At 38.7% G+C, this 26279-nt stretch overlaps 1 protein-coding gene across 1 annotated transcript in view; it reads right to left on the bottom strand.

Annotated features, from left to right (window-relative positions):
• ADCY2 (adenylate cyclase 2) overlaps positions 1 to 26279 on the bottom strand; it is a 296886-nt gene that overhangs the window by 47471 nt on the left and 223136 nt on the right. The window contains exons 12-15 of the mRNA XM_087815353.1: positions 25816 to 25896; positions 21860 to 21929; positions 18664 to 18761; positions 8718 to 8802 (exon numbers count right to left, since the gene is read on the bottom strand). Of these exons, the coding sequence (XP_087671479.1) occupies positions 8718 to 8802; positions 18664 to 18761; positions 21860 to 21929; positions 25816 to 25896 (334 nt within the window). The remainder of the gene's footprint in view (positions 1 to 8717; positions 8803 to 18663; positions 18762 to 21859; positions 21930 to 25815; positions 25897 to 26279) is intronic.

Consider the following 26279-nt stretch of genomic DNA (forward strand, 5'->3'; position numbering starts at 1 on the left):
ATGAAAACCCTATCCTGGAGATGGTCCTGGGGAACACGAGTATGTTTTGCTAGGAAGGGTGTGGGATGAATGCCAATGATCCTCATTCAGTACAGGCAAAAGAGTCTCCACATAAAAATATAATACAGTGCTCATGCACTGTGTTTGGATTAAAAAAAAACAAGAAAAAATGTCTCTACTAAAAATATTTCCTCCCTCCCTCCCTCCCTCCCTCCCTCCCTCCCTCCCTCCCTCCCTCCCTCCCCCTTCCTTCCTTCCTTCCTTTCTTCCTTCCTTCCCCTCCTCCTCTTGCTTTGTCATGTTTTGTCCTAGAAACAACTGGTAGTCTTTCACTCTAAAATTCCTTATAATTTAACGCAATAGCTATAAAAGCAGATTGCTTTTACAACTTCATTAGTGTCCATTTTAAAAAATTATGAAGTACTTGGAAATAAGTGGATGCTTATATTAAGTGGAGTTTTAATAAAATAAAAAAACATTCAGAAAAGGTATAACTATGTCATCGTGGCTGAGTAACAAACTTTCATTATTAGAAAAACAAACGTTACCTTAAAATCTTACTGGAAAAATATGGTGAAGTTTATCATATAAACATGCACTTTTGTGTATTTGCCTAGAGAAACACCTTCTTTGGCATTTTAATTGTATTTTTTGAACAGCAGCAATAAATACTTGTAACATTTAATGTCACAGAGACTGCCATGTGTGCTTTGATTATTGAATCGTACCTGGGTTTCCTACAGAAAGACTGCTTTATTTCAATCAATCATATTTTACAAAATCAACCTGTTTCTTTTGTTCTCCTTGGGTGAGTCACATTCCTTGGTCATTCATCCACTGCATGGCACTCATGGCCTGCCCACATCAAGTTACCTTTACTAAAATACTTGCCTCTGGCCACAGGAAGAGCTGGTTGAGAAGAGTGACCACATGACATGGGTCTTTGTACTCTCACAGGCAGCACAGTGCTCAGCAGGTAGTAGAAACTCAACAGATGCTTACGCAATACATTCACTGTCTTGACAATGAACCTAAAGGAAATTCCCAAGGGCCAGAAACAAAGAAGCAGCTCAATGCTGGAGGAGCTGAAGCTGTGTGGTTGGCCCAGGAGCAGCCTGGGACTGAACACAGGCTACATAACTGGGGGTGGAATTTTGACACCCACATGGGAAGATGACACCTTGGGTCTGCAGAAGGTGGACAGCTGGAACCAAGAGCCCTGAATAAAACCAGAAGCCTCAAAAGGCTGCTCCCTCCATGTACGACACCTAGAGGAACCCCATGAGCTAGTTCAGGGACGCCCAATAAACTAACGATAGATTCGAGCTCTAAATGTGGGTACTGGGTTTGAAATGACATGATATGCTTCATAATAAGAATTTCAAGTTGGGGGGTTATTAATCAGTTTAAAAAACAGAAGTCCTTGGGGCTGTGGCAGAAGGAGGAACAACACTGCTTATAAATGATACTTCACATCACAGGGTGTAGGGCATGTCCCAGTTGCCATCCCCACTGAACATGACTTCACACACACACACACACACACACACACACACACACACACACACACTACAAACTACCCGACAATGGACCTTACAAGGAAGACTCAACAGATGTAACAGATAGTAGAACTAGCACAGCAAGATCTGTATATTTTATATTAATCTGAAATAGCCTATAAAATAATATTAAAGTAATAAAGATGAGAATCCAAAATAAATGAGAAGATAAAATAATAGACATATTTTAAAAACAAGCCACAAAAGACTTTCTAGAGATTAAAATGTGGATGTTGAAATTAAAAACTCAAGAGTTACTCTAAAGAGGATAAGACAGTTGTGAGGAATCCATCCATAAACAGCACAGAATGACAGAGATGAAAAATATAAGAGACACTGAGGCACAGAAAGTACAATAACAAGATTCAACGTACTTGTGATGGAAGTTTGAGGAAAAATAGAACAGAAAGACCAGGAAAGAGGCAAAGTACAAGGAGATATGGGCAAGCATTCTGTGGACCTGGAGCAGGACACGAGCCCTGTGGTTGAGGTGACACGGGGTCCCAAGGAGGGAAAACAGAAGTATACCTGCACCTCAGCATAAGGAATCCATTGCCTACGGCAGACAAATAACAAACCCTACATGAACGACCAGAGAGAAAAGACAGACTCTCTACCAACGAACAGCAATCAGACGGTAGCTTTCTCCTAAGCATATTAATGCCCAGGAAAATATGGACTCATGTTTTAAAAATGTTATAAAAGTTATCCTAAGTTATTACTCAATACAGAAAAAGCAGGTGATTTTCTAATACAAAAGGTTAGTAGGCGTTTTATGCACAGGCTCTCACTGAAAGGTTTACAGGAGGAATAATCGTTTGGGAGTACTGACACTGAGTCCTGGAGGGAGGAATGACATGCATGAAGAATGGTGAGAAGTCAGTAAACAACAAGAATAAATAAAGATGAATAATAAAAGCACTTTAAATTCAGAAAAATTTAAAACACACTCTTTGTCCTTCTGTGTTGTTTTATGGGTTATTTTCTCAGCTCTTATCACACCTTCAATGTAACTATTGAGTTTTTAATTTCAAGAAGATGAAAGATGGAAAAGAACGAATAGAGTTAGAGACTTAAAGCTTCGTCCCTATAGTTTTCAACAAGAAGATGGAGACATTAACAGACTCTGTTAGGCACGTGCATATTTACCTACTTTAAGTTAATCGCTGAAAGAAAATAGAATATACAATTTCTAAGTCACGAGAGGGAATAAAGGAGAGTGAATAAACTCCACTGGTCCAAGAGAAGGCAGGAAAGGAGAACAAATCAGCAGAAGCAAAGAAGATACATAATGGACTTTAAAGAAGCAAAATAAGGCTGTAGTGGTAATTATAATACACATAGATGTACAACACTCGTCAGGTAAAAGAGAGAGATTCTGGATCAGACAATGACATAAAGCTGGATGTTGTCTACAAGAGACACACCTAAGACCTACATAAGGACTAGGAAATGCTGAATAAAAACATGGAAACAGGGACACTGGGAAAATACTAACCAAGAGAAAGTGGTAGTTATACTGATGTTAGAGAAAATAGGCTTCAAGGAAAAGCACTCCTGTGGGGCAGAGAGCGTTTCTACCAGGCGGTGTGTGACCGACTTTCCCTCCCCGGGAGGCCTGTGTACTTGTGCTTTCGTCTCTGCCCGCAACAAGGCGGGAGGGCTGGCATCACACTGTCTGCGCTGTACCAAGCACAAGACGACCATACGGAGAGAAAAAGGCTTTCTGACATTTTCTAGCATTTTCATTTGGTGTATCCGGCATACTTGTTCTAAAAGATGGTTTTGGTTTTTTGGGGGGGCAGTTTTTTCTTAGAGTCACTGTGTTGCATTTGTTATAAAGATGGAGTCCACTTCAGGTAGTTTAAAAAGTTAAATCTGGCAGCGAGTGTACACATTATTACTGTTACTCCTGTAACAGTTATTTTTATGTTTTATTGCTGATTGTAATGAAAATGTGAACTTGAATCTCTTATTCTACATCTTAGTTTCCTGGATAAAATGGATTGTTCTATCAAATAAAATAATATAATTGAAAACACTTGAAAGGCTCATATATGTGAAAACATTCTGCAAAGTATTAATATTAAGGGTACTTTCTTACTAGAATATTTTACAATCTAAATCCACTTATAAGTTAACTTTTTTCCCCGTTTTACCACATGTCTTTTAAGATGGAGTTATACTTTCCCCAGAATCCAGTTTTAAATCAAATGGGCCAACAGCTGAGAAGTGTCTATTAGGAAGTAAGACTAGAGGAGGAGACTAGGAATGAGGTTCTATGTGAGGTTATCTTGACTTACGAATTTGATTTTTACCAATGGATGCTTAGCAGTCATGACATGGCACCCTCCCTTCCAAGCTGGCCAGTGACCATGAAGGTGGACATCCCTATCTAGTGCTGGGCACTTGTCTGCTGGCAACTCTCCACACACAGCCTGGCACCCTAGAACATTTCTCCAATTAATTATAAGAATTCTCAGGCTGGGTTCTAATTTTGGCTCCAACACCTCCTTGCTCTACACTATGGAGCAAGTTTGTAGCACCTGCAAGTTTCTGTCTAATTAACTGCAGAATGTGTGTTTCTTCCAAGGACTCTTGGGAAGACAAATGAGCCAGAGTATATAAAATGCCTAACAGATTCAGTTGTCATTTTTAATATAATATAATATTTGTTAATTGTAAACTGCAGCAAGGTTGGATACAGAACTATTAATGGGATCTTGTCCGTCATAAGCTGTGTATACTGACTGTGAAGGATCTTACCCGAGGGCAGGAAACCTTTGCAGGCCTTACAGTTATCACACTTAGGAGCCTGCTCCAGTCTCCATGCTTAAGAGATCTGCTTACAATTCCTTCTGCATTATTTTCCATGGAAGGAAACTTCTAAATGATCAGAAATGAAAACTCACTGAAGCACCTGGCATTCCAGAGCCCTGGGTCCCTCATCCACAAAATGTAGGGCTGGACAGCATATCTCTGGGTTCTGTTTCAGCTCTTGAGTTTACAACTCTGAAATGCCAACCAGCCTCTGCTATAGAAAGCTAAGTACCCCATGAAGTCTCTGATGTTGAGGTGCCTATTGAGATGTGACAAGAGAGGACACCAGGATGATGGGCCAGGATGTCCTCTGGTCAAGGGACTGCCAGAATTTGGAGCAGGGATGTGGCGACTCTCAGGTAAATCCAGAGCTGCCAGCATGTAAGAATTGTGGGTGTGTGAGGACAAGGGTGGAACGTTTTCTGAGCAGTGGTGCCAGAAGGTTGCATTTGGGTGCAACCCAACATTCCTTCAGGCTAACTGATATTAAATATTTATCTTGTGGCTCAAGAGCCTGAAGTGCTACAATGAACAAAACAGGGCTGACGCAAACTCACTGAGGATCTTTCCATCTAAAATAATACAAATAAGAATACCAAATAGGAAGCCCAGCCAGCAGGCTGACAAGGCAAGCTGGTGGTGGCTCTACAGAGTTGGGTTAGGAAGAAGATTATTTCCAACTGAGGAATCAGCTGGAAGCATGTTGGAGTCAAGGAATCATGGCGCATGTAAGAGGACTTTCAAGGCAGTAAGATGGGGCCACCAGCTCACAACTGCTCACTCACTCTCACATTCTTTTACATACAGAACCTGTCCCCATGCAGGGATGTCTTGAGAAGGAGGGATTAACATGGGTTCTCAGGGCTGCCAACTCTGCCTGAGAATGATGGCTGAGACAAGGGGGTGCTACATGGAGGTGGCTGGGGGGAGGAAAGAACACAGATCCTCACAGAAATGAAGAGTCCAGTAGCACATGCTTATTAAACATATTTCTGTGGTTAGCATTCTGCTGGGTTCACTGGGAGACAGGAAGCAAGTGTAGGAATCAATTCTTGTCATAAGGAACCTATTATATATAAGGGGAGAAAACAGTCACACTCACAAAAAGGGGGTCAAGTGAACTGTTATGTAATCAAGTGTCAAATTATGTGGCGCAGACCCTAAGTTCCATGGAGCTCCAAGGAGGACCCATCACAGGGCTGGGCTGTTTCTGAAAAGGTTTCTAGAAAGGCAAGCAGGTGTAGATGGCACCTGCATGGGCAAGAACTGAGAAGTGGACCATGTGGGGCAGGGCAGGGAGAGCACTGCTGCGTTCGCCCCTAGGGCAGGGTGTGGGCAGGGTGCGGGCAGGGATGACGGTGGGGGAGGCAGTCTGGGCCTCTCATAGCAATAATGATAATAACAAATTCCCTGAATTTTTTTCCAGAATGTGTCACTGAACAAATACCTATGTAATTTTTTTTATCAACAGGAAAAAGTTGCACTTCATTGGCACTCTTATTTTTTGCCCATTTTGATGCTTCTCCACCTTTTTTGTTTTTGTTTAAATCAAGGCCAGCTATACAATGACCAATCAATTTAACTTACTTGTGTTGTATGTTTTGTGCAATAAAGGGCAACAGAGGTAAAGGTCTCAATGGAAAAATATCAGTCAGGCTTACCTTTACTCAACCTCCTTTATATGGAAGTACTTTACTGTCATTCTTCATACAGAAAATTTAATATCAACATTAGTATCAATACTGCCTTTGGCATTTAACTTCTCAGGAGATTAACATATGTTACTAGAAGGTGAGTCTGGGGAATTAAGTACTTTTTCATAAACTCAGTATTTAATCCATAAATAAATGCAAAGCATAATAAAACTTTATACAATTTGGTAGGTTTTCAAGAGGCTAGGGAATGGGCAGTTAGGATGTAGCCATACATTCTACAAGATCACTGTGGAATATTTGTGATACACATAGTTTTTGACTGAATTTGGAGGGTAGAATAGAAAGCATACTTAAAATCTTCTTAGATTGGCTGTGCATTAATATGTTAATGTTTATAGCTTTAAAAATCCTTACAGAATCACCTAAATAGTAAAAGGAACCTCTTAGTGGAATGAGAATTCTTTCATCTGGGTCAAGAACTCCAGCTGGCCACTGGGGGGAGACTCATTCACAGATCCTATTTATTCAAGTTTAGAAAGACCAAGCTGTCTTTAAGTCTAGCTTCCTGGTAATTTTGCCAAAATACAGGCTTCTTGTGAGGAGGAGGCAGGCACCAGTTCATCTGCAGCCTTGACATTTTTCTTTGAGGCAACAAAGAGTTAAAAAGAACTCCTGAGCATCTGGTGTGTGGGTGTCAGGGTCTTGAAAAACCCCCAGGAATTGGAGGAAGCAGGCACTGTGCATGTGGGATCTCGATCGCCTTGAAGGATTATAGGTTGGGTACAACAGGACTCAAGAGCCATGAAAGGTTCCACAGTGAGGTCAGGTTATACCAGGGCCGAGAGGGGAGACATTTCATGAGAGCAGAGGGTTCCCACACAGGCAGCAAAGTTGCTCTGCAGATTCATTTTCTAGCCTCCAGCTCTGTGTTCATTTTCTACAGAAACTTAGTGGGAAGAAAAAAGTCAACTGGAAACCCTAAATATACACTATGATCCTCCCACCCCACGACTGGATTCCTTGAGCTAGAAAATGAGAACTATGGCTATTGAGGCACAATGATATAAGCTGCTTTAGAATGAGGTTTGGATTTCCAGCAGAACCACAAATGATAGTTTCTGTTCTAAAAACTTCAGAAATGGGCTTCCAAGTCCTTCTGGAGGCCAGGAAGACAGAGGGTGGAGCCCAAGTGCTTTCCACCCAAGGACTATCTGAACATGGGGCATCAGGCTTCTTTGTATACTAAGCATTTTAGAACTTTACGAGGATTCCCGTGGGTTGTTATTTACCCAGTCCTCTCTCCTCTACAACCTATGGTATCTTCAGGGGATTTTTTAAGAGATGCCATGTGCATTGCAGGAAATGAGAAACCTAGTCCCATTTGTGGAAGAGTTTCCAATTCAATTTAAATCATCTAAACTATGATATAACAAACAGAACCCATAAATTTTGCAAAGGTACAAGGCAGGGGAGAACAACAGTGGAGGCAGAGACATGCTTTGGAATCTTGGGCCTTTTTGGGCAAAAGGTTTCAGCACAGGCTAGAATGCAATGGACACCCAGAGCTATAGAACTACTACTTTTCAGAGCCATAGGAGGCCATTCTGTCACTGTACTGATGTTGCTGGCAGTAATAGTTTGTTTTTTAAAAAGCAAAATGACATTAGAATGAAGAAACAGATGAAAAGTGTAAGGCTATGCAGAGTGAGAAAAGTGCTCTCCTAGGAGCCACGGTGCATCCTATGGGTGTAGCACAGCCCTGAGAAGTGACCAGGGGCCCTGCAGACTCTAGGTTCGCTTCCTCAGTTGTGTCATCTACATGGGCTTGTCAAAGGCTAACTGGAAGAAGAAATCATGACTTCAAAAATATGAAAATATAAATTTCTTTAACCTCAGACATCACATTAAATTCATTCACTGCCAGATATTTTAAAGATTATTCCTATTTATTTTGTATAACTAGTTGTAACACTAAAATTTTGGTTAACAAAAATTACAGAAGTGTCTCCACAGAGGATGCCCATGAATTCTACTCAAAACATGGCTCAGAGCGGCTTTTCCTCTTTCAACTCATCTCCTGTGAACAAATGAAACACTAACTCTCTTTTGCAATGTCTATCCCCTCACTGGCCTTCTTAGGATGCTCTCACTGCTTTAGACTCAAGGACACACATAGATTTAATTCTTATATCCAGAACTAGCATCTAAACCATAAGAGCTTACAATGATTGGTTTAAACTAAAACACTAAAAATATATATTTTTACATTTGCTATTTTGATGTTCCAAGATTTTATATCTGAAAAATAGATATAAAAGATATATTTGTTTTGAATTTTAATTCTCCTGTACATTAAAAGCCTCCTATTATACTTGCAGTCACAGTTATAAATACTCTGAAAACACAGAGGAGATGATACAAAATGCTAACAGAAACAAATACACCTAACTACAATTTTATGCTGTGACATCCAACATCTCAGATAATCTTCAAATTAGTGTGTTGGTTGTTTGTAAGCTGCCTCAGCTTGCATTCTGGGCAGTGGACATAAAAGACATTTGTTTCTTTACCAGGATCTGTACCTCTTTAAATGGTAAGTCAACAAGCTCCCTGTTTTGAGTATGAAATCAGTTTTCACTTAATGAGCATAGTTTTAAAAGAAGTTCATATTTGAAGTACCTACCAAAAGCTGTCCAGCAAAGCAGACAAAAAGAATGAAGGCGAGCAGGAGGAATGCAGCTCCAAAGGAGATCCCGAGAATGGACGTTCTACCAGGAAACAAAAAGGACACGGACACGTTAGTGTGCGGAGAATTTCTATTACCCTGGAAAGCCATCAGCAATATTTTCACGTTAATTAGGACTTAATTAAACGAGGACTTCAATCCTCACTAATTCCTTGAGAAATGAAAATAAAGGTAAAACCAAACCAAACATAAGTCCATAGAAAAGTGTGTCCACAGTTGTGTCTAATTGACTTGTTATGATGACTCATTAAAACTGCCTATAAACAGCAGTTTGCTATTACAGAAAAATTATCTTTTTAGGACTCACCTATGCAACCAGCACTTTCCATCTCAGAGCCCTCCCCTCTGCTGTTGATGTTTTGGCAGCTGCTGCCACTAGAGCAGCCTCATCTGATGTCCTTGAGGACCTCATGCCCTGTCCTTACTCCTGTTCACTTAGGAAACAGCGAGTCTTCACCCGCCCCACTACAATCCAACCAGATTCAATTTCCTTCAGGTACACGCATCTAAATGTTTCCTGAGGTTCCCCCAAGGTTTCATGGGCCATGGCTTTTACAGTCTTGCACGAGTCAATGAACATGCAAGCTTTCTACGATCAAGTGAAAAATATGCCCGCTTACAGATTATGCTACCGACAGGTTACAAGTATTTATAAGAATTGTATGCATTTCTGAGAGGTCCTTTAATTAATTAAAAAGTTAAAGTCTCTTAACACTTCATTTAACCCAAGGACAGAAGGGTTTTGGGGGTATCAAAAGAACTGAACCATAATGAATCATCAAAGATGAAATTTAAATGGAACATCCAAGGAGAGGCCAGGTGTGTCTGAGGCCACAATGAACCTCATGCTGATGATGTTGGCTAGAGATCCTGAAGAGACACAAGATACTGAGAAGAGTAGCAACACCCCAAATGCTGACAGACAGAATGGAAGATCCAGAGGCAAGTTAGCAACAAGCTGAAATTACCAGCAAGTGCATAGCTGTGAGCCCCATGGGAGGCAAGCAAAGCAAGTAGTTGGTGAACGGAATCACCCCCAAATGCTATCATGACGGAAGGTACCACACGACGCACACTCTCAGATTCCTACTCTATTATGAGAGGGGATTACACAGAAGGCAAGGTCTACAAAAATTTGACTTCAAACCAGTACTTAGTCTGCCCCAGTGATGTGTTGGTGCAGAGTTATCTCCTGGACATGATTCACAGTGCTTTCAAATACCTGGGCAGATAATAACATTTGTTCTCCTTTTAGGAGTAACAATAAGTCTCTGCTGGGAGGCTGTTTTTACACCAAATACACCTATATTGTTAACTCATCTCACAAACCAGGCCCATGTTAGGCTGCAATGATACAAAAGTAAGATGCCACCCCTATTTTTAGCTGCTTACAGTCTGGTAGAGACAAGCACTGTATGTTTCCTTACTTTCTAGATCATCTTTTCTTAAGACATCACTCCAGTTCTTAGACCCTGGTCAGAGGCCACAGAGGCCCTGGCTACTGCCACTTGCCCCAGCTCATCATCTCCCCAACACACAATCTCAGACCCTCCTCCTTTGCCAGACAGTGTGGTGGGAGGGGAGTGGGAGGCAGGCGCCCACCTCAGAGGTATGGAGGGCTCTTCTTACTCCTGTGACGGAAGAGGGACACAGTAACTCATCTGGTGAACTGTTGTTTGCCATCTTTCTCATCCATTTTATTCTTATAAAAGAAGTTTTGATGAGTTTGTTTGGCTATGTTCACCTGGTTCCTTTTGAATATCAAGGTAATGTCAGCCTCATAAGGCTGAGTTCAGAAACATCATTTCTTTTCTTAGGTCCAAAACTGTTCACATAACAAATGAGTAATCTCTTATTGAAGGTTTGGTAAATCTCAACAGTAAAACCATCTGATGACGTGATGGCGATGATATGACGATACGATGACACAAGCTAACATCCACAGAGCATTTACTGCATGCCAAGCACTCTTCTAAGGACTGTAATGTACAGTTCATTTACTCCTGACAAAAATCCTGGACAGCAGTTAATATTATCATCTCATTTTACCAAACAGAAACTGAAACCCAGAGAAGTTGAGAGACTTCTATCTCTATTAAGTGGTGTGGTTGACATTTACATCCATGAAACTGTATTCCTGACCCATGTTTAGATGTAGAAATGTCACATTTCTGCCATGTTTATTGGTTCTGTTTCTTGTCAATTTTGAAAATTTTCCTAGAAAATTATCCATTTCATTTATATGTTCAAATGCCAAATATTCTACATAATACTCTCTTAAAATTTTCAAAGTCTCCATATTCAAAGTTATTTCTTCTTGTACTTAATTTTATTTTTATCTTTTTTCTTTTAATCAGGTTTTTGAAACCACATGTTTGTTGATTTTCTCAAAGCTTTTGGGTTATTTATTAAAGTCTGTGCTTTCTAATAGTTTTCTAGGTTATTAGTTTCCCATTTAACTTTAAAAATTACTTTTTTACTTAAACTTAAGTTGTTCTTTTTCTTGTCACTTATTGGCAATGTTTTGTATTTTTTAATAAATGTATTTAAGCGCATAAATATTCCTATAATTACTGCTTTAGCCAAATCTCATAGCTTTGAATTATAGTTACTCATTGTCATTCTTGTCTAAAAAGCCTATAATTTCAATTTCTATTTCCTTTTAATACAAGAGTAATTCAGAAGTCTAATTTATAAATTCTACAAAGAGGTTATGTTTTTGGTCTGTTCTTGTTACTTCTAATTTCAACAGATTTGATCAGAGATTGTGCTTATTATTTATACTTTGACAATTTATTTTTCTTCTGGGCTGTGATAAATATGCTCTACTTCTATGATGGTTTATGTTTTCCTGAAAATTATATGTATTTTCTTTTTTTCTGGAAACAAAGCATGTTCTCTAAATATATCTATTCAGAGGGCCTGAAGAGTTAGTCGAATCCTCAATGGGCTGACTTATTGACTCAATTTGTTCTGTCAATTTTAGAATGTATTAAGATTTCTAAGTAGGATTGTGGATTTGTCAATCTATTTGAACATTGTAGTAGTTTCTCTTTATTTACCTCAAAGAGATGCTGGAGTGCACAAAGATTTATGATTGTTAAACTTTCTTGGTGACTGTACCATAATAGGCCTTTTTGTCATGCCAAATGCCTTTCATTTGAATTCTGTATTGTTAGATGTTTATATTACTGCAGCTTTCTTTTCTCTGTAAGCTGTTTCCCAGAATAGCTATTTTCCATCTTTATTTCCAAACTTTCTCTTTGGATTTTAGGTTGATCTCCTAACATAGTACTGTACAGAAATGTAGCCTTTGATTTGCAGCCTCAATCTTTGAGCTTCTGTCCAGGAACAGGACATTTTTATCCATTCACAATTATGAGATTTGTTAATATTTAATCAGTTCCTTCATCTTATTTTCTTAAAATGTTTGGTAAAATTCATACAGAAATCACCTGGATGTGAAGTTTTCTTTGTGTGAAGATTTAAAAAAATCAAATTTAATATATCATACCCCTTTAAATTTTCTGTTCTAGCATGTGTCAGGTTGGATAGGCTATCTTCCCAATGAATTTTTCCATTTCATCTAAATTGTAAATCTTCTTGGCCTTGACTGATTCATAACATTCCATATTATCCTGTGAATGTCTATAGGATCTGTAGTGGATCCCCTTTTATTCCTTATATTATTAGTTTGGGTGCTTTGTGATGATCTCTTTTTCTTTCTTGATCAGTTTTGCTAAAAATTTAGGAATATTTAAACTTTTTAAGAAAATCAACTTTTGGCTTTACTGATTTCTGTATTGGTCGGTTTCTATTTTACTGTTTTTCTTCCTTCTTTAGTGTTTCTTCCCTTCTACTTTCTTGATTTGCTCATATTTCCCTAGCGTCCTAAGTTGGAAACTGAGACTTTTGATATTAACCACCTCATTTTCTAATATGAGCATTTGAAAGCTACAAATTCCTCTCTAAATGACTACCTTACGGTATATCCCACATATTTTGATGTTATATTTTGATATACAAAACACTTTCTAATTTCTCTTGTGATTTCTTATTTGACTAGCTTATTCAAAAGTATATAATTTAACAATGAAAATAATGAAATAATTCTTGAAAAGGTTAATTAATAAAGACTGAACCAACAAAAATCTTTTCCAATGCACTGAGATGCTTTTATGGCCTAGTATATGTGACAGGTGGGTCAATGTTCTTAGAATATATGTGTTCTGTGACTACTTCTATTGAATATTATATTGGAGGAGCTAGCCAGGGAAATTAGGCAGGAAAATGAAATAAAGGCATCAGATTGGAAGCAAATATGTAAAACTACCTTTATTTTTGTGGATGATATAATCTTGTATTTAGAACACTATGTCACAACCTGAGATTCAGACCCAGAGTGGCTTGAGTTTTTGCTGATGTGCTTGACTTGAGGCTGTCCAGTGTTCTGGTTCATGGTGCATGGACCCTCTTGTTCATGTGGGTGTACCCCTCATCTCAGGGAACAAGAAATAGCACCAGGCAAAGTAATGGTTGGTCAAAAGCTCTTAATTATAACCATTTATCCTGCCTGTTCTATCAAAAGCATGTTCAGGCCCATTAAGCACACCATGATGTTTATGTAACATAATCAATTTTAATTAAAATTCCAGTTGCAAAGCTGTTTCTTTTTAACACACAAGCATAACTGATTTATGTACTTACTGAAAAGCAAAGCTGATTCCTCCCTGTCATGAAGCAAGAAAAATCACATTTTTTAGTGAGGTTTTTCGACTTTGGCACTTTAATCAAGTGTACTGTTACAGTAAATGGAAAAGGCTGATTCAGGATCAGGTCTTCTCTCCTTTCTGTTTTTTCCCAGTCAGTGTATTGCTTAAAGATGGTACTGACAGGGACAAGGAAGCACGTTTGCTGAGAAACAAACCAGCAAAAAAAGTCTAAAAGTTATATTAGGTAGAAACCATTTCAAAGGGTAAATAATGAGATCCTTCTCTGGAATTCCATTGAGTGTGATGACTGTCACAGCCCCTTTCCCCTGGGCTCTCACTTCTCCTCCCCAGGTAGTGATGTGGGTCCCTCCTCAACACCCTGTGCACCTGTCACATCATATTTAGCAAGGACGAAGAGGGCCGAGGGAAGAAAACGTTTAAGTATAAGCATGAAATAATAAAAATTCCTCCTTTTATCTCTCTTTTTTTAAGTGATAGGTGACAGAACTTCAAAATGAAAGGGAATTTGGTAAAAAAAGAAAAAGTTGAGAAGGAGGAAAGGCATTCAGTTATTCTTTGCCCTCACAGACTACAGTAGCCTTTCTCTGATAATAGGACTTGGCAGCTGTGAGGTGCTCTGGCCACTTGAAGGTCCTGTGATGTGGGAAAGGGAAAAGGAATTATATTATGAGCACACGCACGTCTTTGAGGTCCAGAACTGAGTCCTTGATTCAATACCCCTCTCTAACCTTTTCCTACTACAGGATTCTCCCTCTGCAAATGGCAACCCTATTTTTCCCAGTTATCCAGACCAACCCTCAGTACCCCCGCCAAAAAAAAACCTCCACAGAGCTTAACTTCCTCTTACTGTTCATAGCCCATACAGTAGCAAGACCTGTGTGCATCACTTGTCATAATACATCCAAAATTTGACCCACTTTTTACCACCTCAACTGCTACTCTAGTACAAACCGTCATCTTACCTGATCTTTGTATTTCCAACTCCACCCTCCTCCAGAGCAACAAGAATAATACTTTTAAGTGTAACCAGATCATGTCCTCAGCTGAGAATCTGCCAGGGCTTCCACGGCACTCAGCATGAAATCTAAGTTCTTCCAGTAGCCTCTGAGGGCTGACAGGACCTGCCCCTCACACTGCTCCTCTGATCCCATCTTCTAGCACTCTCTCCTGGCTCACTCTGCTTCCGCCACCCTGTCTTTTTGCAGGTTCTTGAGTACACCTGTGACTCCCATCATCTAGGATGTTCTTATGCCAGATGTCCACATAATTTTCATTTCAATTCATTCAGATTTCTGCTTCAGTGTCACGTAATCAGTGCTGCCTTCCCCTACCAGCCTCATCTGAAATACCACCTTCCATCGCTCTGTAGTGTCCTGCTCTGTTTTATTTTTCTTAAAGCTTAGCATCACTGAACTATCATATATGCATTTGTTTATAACATTATTGCTGTGCCCCTTAATAGAATGTAAGTTACATGACAATGATACTTTTTGGGGTTACTTTTGTTTTCTCAGTATCTGTAACTATGCTTGGTATAATTCATACATGCATTTCATCAATCATTTCTGCTTAATGATTCCAGAAATGATCGATGAAATACAAGTATGAATTTCTATTTCTATTACAAATGCTCAGAATAACCGTGAAGTACAAAGTAAAGGTATACCAGCTTGTTTCATTGAGAGAAAACATGCTTGGCTCCTTTTTGCTTGCTATTATTCTTCAAATATGACTGTACCAGTGACATACAACTAACTACAACAAAAATCTGTTTTCATTTCTGGAAAGAATACATGAATTCCACTTTTTCATGATGTTAGAATTTTTAGATAAAAACCCTGTTACACCAAGACTACATATTCCAGCCTCCCTTGCAGCTAGGTTTGAGCATGTGACTAAGATCTCATCTGGAGCTAAAACATTAAGAAGTAATTATGCAAGAGATATAATGATTAACTTTAGAATATATTAAATTAAGAATATATGTATTTTCTTTTAACTAGTAAAGGGAAAAAAATCTCATCAATTCTTTAGAAGTTAGAGGGGAACTGGAGAACAAAAGAAAAGCAAGGTAAATGAAACTTAAGATGGTGAAGAGGGTCCATATGCATCAGTGAAAAAATCAAAATATAAGTAAAATAAAGCATATTAATATAGAGAAAGATATCAGGTTGAATATATAAATAAAAAACAAAATAAAAATAGATTCTGTTTATAGGAAACATACCCAAACAATAATGGCCCCAAGAGCATAGGAACATATCTACAGCAAATATAATACTAGATTAACATTTGTGAAATATGGGTTCTGTGCACCTACATGTTTATTATATTATGCTCTGTAATTTTCTGTATGTTTGAAGTATTTCATAGCAAGGCTTTTTTAAAAAGAAAAAGGAAAAACGTGAGGACATTAACATGAAAGACAAATGAAGGAAAAAGACTAATATAAAGTAATATAATACAATATAAAGCTGGTACAGGAACTACAGTTCTCAACCTCTGAAGGGACTGGAGACTAAGATGTTAGCCCAACATCAGGAGGAGGCTGGAGACCAACAGTCAGCCATGTGAGCAATATGTGATTGAGCCTTGATAAAAATTCTGGACACCAAAGGCTTGGGTGAGCTTCCCTGGTTGACAATACTGGGTGGGTATTGCCACACATAGTGGGTGGAAGAAGATAACCCCCTCCATGCTCTCCTGGGAGAGAACAGCCAGAAGCTCTGCATTTGGACCCCTCCCAGACTCTGCCCTACATGTCTCTTCCTTTGGCTAATTTTAATGCACCCTTTCCCGGTAATAAATCATTCAGTGAGTGCTTTTACACATGCACACATCACACACATGCTGGTCTCAACTCTATTAGAGGAGTCCTCTGAGCTTTCCAACTGCCAAGATAAAGAGGGAAATGCAACCAGCACAGATTTCACAATGTTCACCCTCAAAATCTAACTTGTTGCTCAAGCAGAACAACAATAACTGGTGATGATGCCTGAGAGAATGAACTGCCATAAATAAATAACAGATTTATTGGTTCTTATAAATAACTCAACAAAAGAGAGACAAGAAAATAAAAGCAAAGGCAGAGCAGACATCTCCTTTATGTTCTTTTAAAAGTATAATGCCATGAAATGTTCTTCTTGGTTTGTGGAAGTCTATCTTCTTTGATACCGTCTTTTAAAATGCCAACTCACTTTCCTCTCTCCTACTCCTTCCAGTGGGTGACGAACTGTCTTAATTATGATGCAGAAAATAAAAAAATACTCAATAGGAATATACAGATAAATGAGTGAATTTATCTACTTAAGAATAATACTAGGGTCCAGTTCCCTTGGTAGTACTTATATCATCTGTATAACTTTTTAAAAAGAGAATGTTTTATTACTTTGCTCTCTGAGAGGACTGTATAAATTAGTAATCCAAATACATGGCAGAGATGTAAGAACTTTTTTTAAAATTCTCACCCAAAGATATACTTCCATTGATTTCAGAGAAAGAGAAAGAAAGAGGGAGAGAGAGAAACATCAATGTGTTGCCTCCTGCACTCGCCAGACCAGAGATCGAGCCCGTAACCTAGGTATGTGCCCTAACCAGAATCAAACCTGCAACCCTTCTGGGGTACAGGATGATGCTCCTACTCACTGAGCCACCTGGCCAGGGCAATCATCTATATAACATTTTAACGCCCAGTCTATAAGCCTTGTGCATGCCAGGACAACTGTTTCTCTCCTGTACCATGTGGCACAGACCTGGCACTAAGAAGCTTAATTTGTTAACTTTTGTAAAAATGGAAAACCAGTAAGTTGACACTGGCAAATTTCACTGAAGTTTTAGAAGCGCTCAAGTGGCCCAAGTATTTTGATGCTAATTTATGGGGTAAGGGGTCAGATGGCTTTGAATTGTACATATGTGAATAATGCTTTGATTTGTCATACTTCTATAAAGCCTTTGAAATGGCTCAGTGCCCAGAATATCCTTTGGAGTACAGGGGGAAAGAGAGACCATTTATTTCTAGTTTGTTCTGCATCTCATGAAACAAAATGTAGCCCAGCCTTAACAATCCAAGTTTCCCAGAAATGTTGGCTGTGCCCCTGAAGTTGAATGCAAACATTCTAAATTACACTAGATTAAAAATGGTTGCTTTGTCCAGACGGCGTGGCTCAGCTATTGAGCATCGACCTATGATCCAGTAGATCATGGTTCGATTCCCATTCAGGGCACATGCCTGGGTTGCGGGCTCGATCCCCAGTGGGAGGAGTGCAGGAGGCAGCTGATCCATGACTCTCTCATCACTGATGTTTCTATCTCTCTCTCTCTTCCTCTCCCTTAAATCAATAAAGATATATATATTTTAAAAATGGTTGCTTTGGCCTTTACAAAATAGATAATGATAAAGGGAAAGAACATTTATCTTTATATTTATTTCTATATCCCCAATCACTGAAAGACAAAAGCTTTGCTTTCTTTCTTTTTAAGACTAAAATGAGAAAAAATCTGTTTCTTTATAGGAAGTAAGTTGACTTACATTGCCTCATTAAGAAGGTGAGAGAGAAAGACAATCCAGGGATCATGGAGTGATTGGACTTTCACCAATAGGTGGAACTAGGAGGAGTCCACTCCAAAGTGTGAACGTGTGAAATCCAGCTCAGCCAGGTTCTCCTGTCTACACCAGGTCTGTCCTGGGAGACGCAAGTTGGACAGTGACCTATAACCATTAGAGATGTTGGCAGAGAATGGACTTCACGGAAAAGAATGTGAAATCAGAGCCAACGGGTGGGCAAGGTGTGCCCAGAGCAGGTTTTGTCCTTTCAATATACAATGATGTTATCTGTACATTAGAAACCACATCTGGCAACGTTGCCCTTTTCAGTAAAGTTTACTGGGCAGAAGGTTATATTAATATTTTAAGAACCCCGTAACATGAATCAACATGTCCACTCTGAAAATTGAATATTTCTATAGCTAAACACGGCACACGGGATCACTTAGCTTCACAGGTCCCGAGTCCCACCCCGTCCACCACCACTGCGGCATGTTACAGAGCCCTTCTGCTCAGAAATGACCACCTTCTCACCCCCTTGAGTGTAACCGGGCCGGTGGGAAGGTGCGCCAGGTGGGAGCCCCAGTGGAGAACCGCACGCACTTACTTTGGTAACACGAGAACCTGCACGATGAAGATGCAGAAGAAAATGAGACAGGCACAGGTCACGTAATACTTGAACGCCGGCAGCGCCGTGGCCCGGTACTAAGGGGAGAAGGGGGAAACCACGAACGACAGTTTAGTAAGAGAAGGGAGGACGCCGTCAGCCTGCAGCCTGCGGCCTGATTCTGCCCAGATCATGCACCACACTCATGAACTGTAGACCGTGGCAGAAAGGCGCTAAGGACAATGGCTCTTCATCTCTGGCAATGAGCGCTTCCTCCCTCCGAGTGAGTTGTAACTTCCAAAGACCATGACTTCTATAAGTCAAATTGTTCAGGAACCCATTTTTAAAAATTTATCTTTATTGTTGAGTGAATTACAGATGTCCCCTTTCCCCCCCATTGACCCTTTTTATCCCGCCCCCCCACCTCCCCACCCCAGGCCTTCACCACACTGTTGTCTGTGTCCATGGGTTATGCATATATGCACATGAGTTCTTTGGTTAGTCTCTCCCTGCCCCACCCCCATCCCCACCTTCCTTCTGAGATTTGTCAGTCTGATCTATGCTTCCATGTCATTGAATCTATTCTGTTCATCAGTTTATTAAGTTCTTTAGATTCCACATATAAGTGAGATTATGTGATGTTTGTCTTTCTCTGCCTGGCTTATTTCACTTAGCATAATATTCTCCAGGTCCAATCATACTGTCCCAAAGGGTACAAGACCCTTCTTCTTTACAGCTGCGTAGTACTCCATGGTGTGAATGTCCCAGAGCCTTTTTATCCACTCATCTACTGATGTGCACTTGGGCTGTTTCGAGATCTTAGTTATTGTAATTTGTGCTGCTATGAACATAGGGGTGCATAAGTTCTTTCTGATAAGTGTTTCAGGAGAAACCCATTTTTTAAGAATTTATCTTTGTTGTTGAAAGTATTACAAATGTCCTTTTTTACTCCTTTGATCCCTTCCACCCTGTACCTCTCCCCCAGGCCTTCACCCCACTATCGTCTGTGTCCATAGGTTATTCATATAAGCATATAAGTTCTTTGATTAATCTCTCCCACCCACTCCCTCACCCCCACCTTCCCTCTGAGATTTGTCAGTCTGTTCCATGCTTCTATGTCTCTGGATCTATTTTGTTCATCAGTTTATTTTGTTCATTAGATTTCACATGTGAGTAAGATAATGAACCCATTTAAAGGTAACTGAATCAGTCCAGTAAGGAGAGGGAGCACCTGACTAGAAAGACAGTGAACTGAGCAAACCGTGTGGGTGCCCTGGTTCCCTTGTGGGTCTGTTGCCTACAGTTATTTGGGAAAAGCAAATAATTTTTCACTTAATATTTTACTCCTGAATATTTCTAAGGAATTGCAACTTTCTCATTTTATTTACTTGTTTTTGTCTTTTATTTTATTATTTATCTTAATGCTACTTAGAGGTAGTGAGTAAATTTACAAGGTAGAGAAGAGCAGCGGGCTTTGTCTAGGTTCACATTCATTCTGTTCACTTGTCTGAGCCTGGCTGATGGACAGTCTTTCCACTTGTCCACACAGCTTTCCATCCCAGCCACGACCATACACTGCCCAGTGTAGCTGCCCACTGGGGACTGCCCCTGCCTGAGTTATACAGGAAAAGAGACAGCCAATGTTGCAGTTGAGACTAGACTGCTCCTCAAAAGAGAGTTTTATAATAAAATTAAAGAAAATAACATTTCTGTGGCAATGCTATTGAAACCTCCTGACAATACTGGCAGGCTGCATTAGCTTTATCCGCACAGACCGGTCCTCAAGTTATGGGAAGTTTGCATTGCTTGGGTTTCAGCGAGTGGGGTTTTTGTGCAGATGCTGCATCTCTGATTGGTGAATTGATGTTTCTCTTCCATGCTGCCTTGTATCCCTCCTGCAGGGCTGAAGAGCAAGCTTAAATCTCAATGCTCTCTAAAACTCGCCTCAGAGTTGGCCTCTGCAAATATGCACACATGGGCAATGTCAACAAAAGCAACATTTTCAAACGACGATCACCCTCTATTGGCTAGAATATTTTTTGGGTGAATTTTGTGACTTGGTAGCCAGGATAATTTACATGTTGATGAAGGAGCCATATTAGGAAAATTGCAGAAACGTGATTGCGTTCTATGCATTCAGATGCATCCTTATATTTTCCCTTTCTCCGGGCCTTGGGCAGAGACGTGAGCTGGAGTATTAATAAATGAGATGGACTTCTATCAGGAAGGGAACACTTCGTCATTTACACAATAAATAACCATTAGTATGTGTTATAGTTATTCAAGGATAAAATGGTCAAAAAACAGTAATAAATTGTATGAAATATCAATTTGGTAAACCATCTGTAGTCAATATGTTGACTTAGAAACAGACAATTTACCTTCTTGACCACTAATAAAAGAAGACAGTTTTTGTAAAACAGCATAATCCAACCCTGATGAATTTTGGAAGAAATTTTGATATTTGATTTTTCCATTCAATATCTGTAAAACAATGAGCTGAATTTCCTTAACAGGATTTTAATATAGTAGCTTTTGTTCAAACTAAGACTGTAACTATATGGTTGGATATAAAAATTGCCTCTAACTTGTTCTACTTCCAGATCAACACAAAACAAAATGCAAATAAAATACAGGTGGCCTAAACAGTAGTCCTTTCTGTAATTACTTAATTCATTTTGGCAAATCCATGTCAAACCTGACATGTAAAAATGAAATGTCTGCTTATTATATGTGCCTGAAATAGCTCTTACTTTATATGAAAGTATTTAGATGCAACAAAACTTAAAAGTTTAGGGTTTCTAATTCTCCCAAACATGTTGAATATAAATCTCATAATTTTTTTTTTGGTAAAAAATCTGAAATAATTTGTGCAAAGTCACGGTAAAGTTATCAAGAATACTTTGTTTAAGTCACATTCCCTTCCATAAGCTCCCAATCTTATTCGTGTTCCAGACATCATTTACCACAAGGTGTCCTGAGAATGATGAACAGCCCGAGACGAAGCTTGGTTGCAAGAACCATGACAAAACAACATGTGCATGAAAGAATCATAGAAAAAGACAGAAAGACTTTGGATATAGTGAGAGGCAGTTTCAATGTCACAAGTAAAAAACCATGAGTATAAATTTCATAAAAAAAAAACACTACAATTTCAGGAAAAAAATGACTGGTTTTAAAGAAAAAGATAACTTACCTCTTTTTCCAGTATTTTATTGTAGAAAAGCAATGAGATTCTCTGAATGTCTTCAGACTTGAGCCACTGCCTAGAAATAAAAAGGGCAGACATCATAAAACTAAACCTCCGAGCAAACATCTGGAACTACTTTTTAAAAATGACCTGGTGCTTCTTTCTTTATTGTAAATCATCCAAAACTGAATATTTTAAAAAATGTACACTGCCAAACAACTGGATATGGACTCGGCAAATATAATATTCCTATTCACACCCTGCCCTCCTTGGAAAAGTTGATATTACCAACCTTCATACCAAATTAAAACTGAAGTTATCCCAATTAAATAACTAGGGGTTCAAGTACGTCATGAAGTGCGTTCCCTGGTGTTTTACCGAACTCTCACGGCAGCGTCATGTCCTGAAGGGTCTGGTTCATAGAGAAGCACCGTTTTTCTGAGCTTATAGCAAGCAACATATCACAGAGCGTCAGACCCACTCAGAGTCCCTTCAAGCTCTGGGTGAGGAGATTTTGCTTCTTTTACACATACTGAAAATACTTCATTGTCATATATTTTTTTCTAAATAAATATTTTCAATTGCAGTTGACATACGATATTATATTAGTTTCAGGTTTGCAACCCAGTGATTAGACATTTATATAACTTATGAAGGGACCCCCCTGATAATTCTAGTACCCATTTGACACCATACGTAGTTATTAAAATATTATTGATTATACTCCCTGTGCTGCACTTTACATCCCCATGTCTATTTTGTAACTAACAATTTGTGCTTCTTAATCCCTTCACCTTTTTCACTCATCCCCCCCAACCCCCTCTAGTCTGGCAATTGTCAAAATGTTCTCTATCCCATTGAGTCTGTTTCTGTTCTGCTTGTTCATTTATTTTGGTTTTAGAGTCCACATATAAGTGAAATCATTGTCATTTTTTTATTTCTATAAAGTAAAAATAGTACTTGAACACAGTTTTCAAAAAAATTGATTGAAAATACTAATATAAGCAAGTGGTTCAGATCACTAACAAAGCATGCTAAAATAAACACATACATGAATAAATACATACATATCTCTCAGACGTTAAAAAATAAATAAAAACTATATGGAAGTATGCACTCTTACAAATTGATTGACTCATAGAAATCTGTTTTAAGAAAGTAATGGAAATAGAGAAAGATCTAAGGAGAAAACTTTTCACTAGAATGCTCTATATAATCACAAGCTAAGCAGTGACATCAGACATATGACAAGTAAGCCGGGTGGGCAGTGCCTGATACAGTCACACATCTGGCAATAAAATTAACATGCATTTTCTGAAATAAAGTTAAGTAAGAAAAAAATTGAAATCTGTGCATCAAGAAAAATATCTAGAAATAAATATCAAAAATATATATGATCAACCGGTTTCAGTCATTAACTGATAAATTTATATTTCTATTTTCCTAAATTTCTTAAGTATTTTATAATTAAAATATAATAACCTGAATTATGTAGTATATGCATGTATGCATGTATACTTCTACAAGTGTATATAACCTTATGTCTACATCTACATCTATAAGGTGTCCCCAAAAATGTATACATACACTTTGAATAACTATAAAGGCAGTGTTTATTAAAAAGCGTCTCATTTTCAAAATAGAGCTATCAGCTGTTAAAGTGTATACACATTTTTGGGGGACACCCTGTATATATAGGGAGGGAGAACGCATATATATTAAGACATTAGAGATAAAATATTTTTACATAAAATTCCAAAATATGTTATATCTGTTCAAACAAAAATTAATTCACATGAATTTATTAATATAGTACTTTCCAATCCATTGATCATTTGTCTATGGATCTGGACTACTTGAGATATTTTTGAGAAGTAAAGGGCTTTGAGGATCCAGGAGAAAATGCCAGGTGAGCTATTACCCTTTTAACCCAGAAATCAGCCACTTACTGATTTCAGATGAGGGCCCCTAAATGTACACAATGTTTCATGTTAGGGCCCATGACAAGTCATCCCAGATGACCAGCATGTCTGAGGAGGGACATCTCCAGGTCTAAGATAGCCCTGTGCCTGAAATCTCTGGAGAGCTGGGAAGACTCTCACAGCATCAACTGATGGGCCCGAATGTCCTACAAGACTCAGTGACAAACGGTGCACTTTCAACTGCGACACAGAAGTCAGTAATGTATCCCAGAACAACTACCATTAAAAGTGAGAACTATGACAATACTTTCTGATTCAAGGGTATAATCTTTAGGTTCAGAGAAAAAAACATTTTTGGTCTTTCTTACTGCACTAGCTGCAGAAATATGTAATTGTCCTCTTTTATGAGACTAGTTGGAGGAATCAAAGGTTGGTTAATATATAAAAAGGACAGAAAATAAAATTTAAGATAAATTTTAACTATACCCATTTTTAGAACTGTGTACTTATCAAACTATGAATCATGTATATAGGTAACTTGTTAAAATGAGGGTTTTTTTTTCTATATTGAGAAAGAAAAATCTAATTTAAAAATGCTCCTGGATAATATAAGCTTGGAAATAAAATAAGAGTGAAATTTACAAAGTGGAAATAAACCCAGATCCTCATTAAGTTGCAGGGCCCATATTTCCAGTCCAGGTTTCAGTTACCTACCTGTCTGTGTCCTGCAGGTAGATGGGAAGTGCTCAAGGCCAGATTTCTCTTTCCATGTGTCCCTAGCACCTAACACTGAGTCTTGTAAGCCACGAACACTGGACTGACACTTGGGGAAATGACTTAATTTAAGCCACATGTTGCCTTCAGAGCACACAAAATGTCTCTAGGCAGGTGTTAATTCAATGTGCCAGTATATCTGAATTGGAACTGTAGCTGAACCAAGATACTTCATCTCCACTGATTTCAGAGAGAGAAAGGAAGAGGGAGAGAGAGAGATGGAAACATCAATGATGAGAGAGTCATTGATAAGCTGCCTCCTGCACACCCCCAACCGGGGATCGAGCCTGCAACCCGGGCATGTGCCCCAACCAGGAATTGAACCGGGATCTCCTGGATCCTAGGTCGATGCTCAACCGCTGAGCCACACCCGGCCGGGCCGAACCAAGATACTTTATTATGTATTTATGCAGTTACAAACAAATATACACACACATCACATAGACACATATATAGTCATCTAATTCTTTCATAAGCCCTATAAATATTTTAAAAGAAATACTTAAAATGAACAACCTAGAAGAGGCACACATTTTACAAAGATGTGCAACTTAATTTTGGAGGTGAAAATGATTTACATATTTCAAGGGTCAACTTTCATGGTAAAAATTAAATAGTCAGGTTTCCATAAGGATGGAAACTTTTCCATGGAGGCTTTTCATCTGGCCTACTGATGTTTACACCGCAATTTAATTCAACAAACATTTATTGAATGCACATGCGCCTAATGTGGTTTCAAAGGCTGATGAATGCAATCATTCTGTGCAGGCCATGAATGCCACTACCTTCTTTAAGGTTTTTCTATGCATTTCTTGGATCATTTAAAACTACAGAAGCAATTCATACACTGAACAGACACGCACAGAATTCATAGACTTCTTAGACTGAATACTATTTTGCTTCCCGTCCCTAAAAATCTGGTCTTCTCATTGCCCTCATGAATTCTGATTCTAAAGCCTTACCCTTTTCCACAATCTAGAACACATGCATCTCCAAGTTCTCTGATTTTGCAAGGGGATAAATGCATTTTGAATGAATAGTGTTACTTAACACAACGTAATGTTTCTGCCCTGTGGAATTCCTATTGATCTTTTGTATTACCTCCTGAGCACATTTTGCTGTGATTTTTCTCTCCATGTTTACATCTCATTCTGTTTATTAGTAATTTACTTGGAGAGTACTTAGTAGGCAAGAAATAAGAATCTTTTCAAATAATAGGGTTTGAAATAAGAGATGAATGATAATTTCATATTAAGAAGTACTCACTTTTGTGCATTAATTCCATCGATGGCTTGAATCATCCTTTCATTCAATTCCTCTTCAAATCTTTTCTTTTGTGACTTGGTTCTACACATAAAAGGAAATGTAATGAGTAAGAATCTTATTACTAAACCAAATATTAATCCAATTTTTCTATGATGCCAAAACCTCTGTTTGATTCTGTTAATCAAGTGAGAAAAAAAAGAATCTATGGCAAGCCTTTTCTTTATTAAAGCAGCCACTCTGTGGATCGACAGAATTGACTAGAGTCTTTGGTGCAGTAAAATGGCCTTACTTCATTTAGAGTGAAATTTTTCTAGGTAATCAAAAGCAACACTGAAGGATAGGTACTTGGTGTTTGAGATGAAAGAACTTTTTGTCCTAAGGGACACATTAGTCCTTGACTGGTTGCCTTTATAAACTTTAGTTTATGGCAGAACACACTGGCTTTGGAAATTCCCCTGCAAAAA

This window comes from Miniopterus natalensis, chromosome 3, assembly GCF_054644295.1.
Source record: "Miniopterus natalensis isolate mMinNat1 chromosome 3, mMinNat1.hap1, whole genome shotgun sequence".
NCBI classification, from domain to species: domain Eukaryota; kingdom Metazoa; phylum Chordata; class Mammalia; order Chiroptera; family Miniopteridae; genus Miniopterus; species Miniopterus natalensis.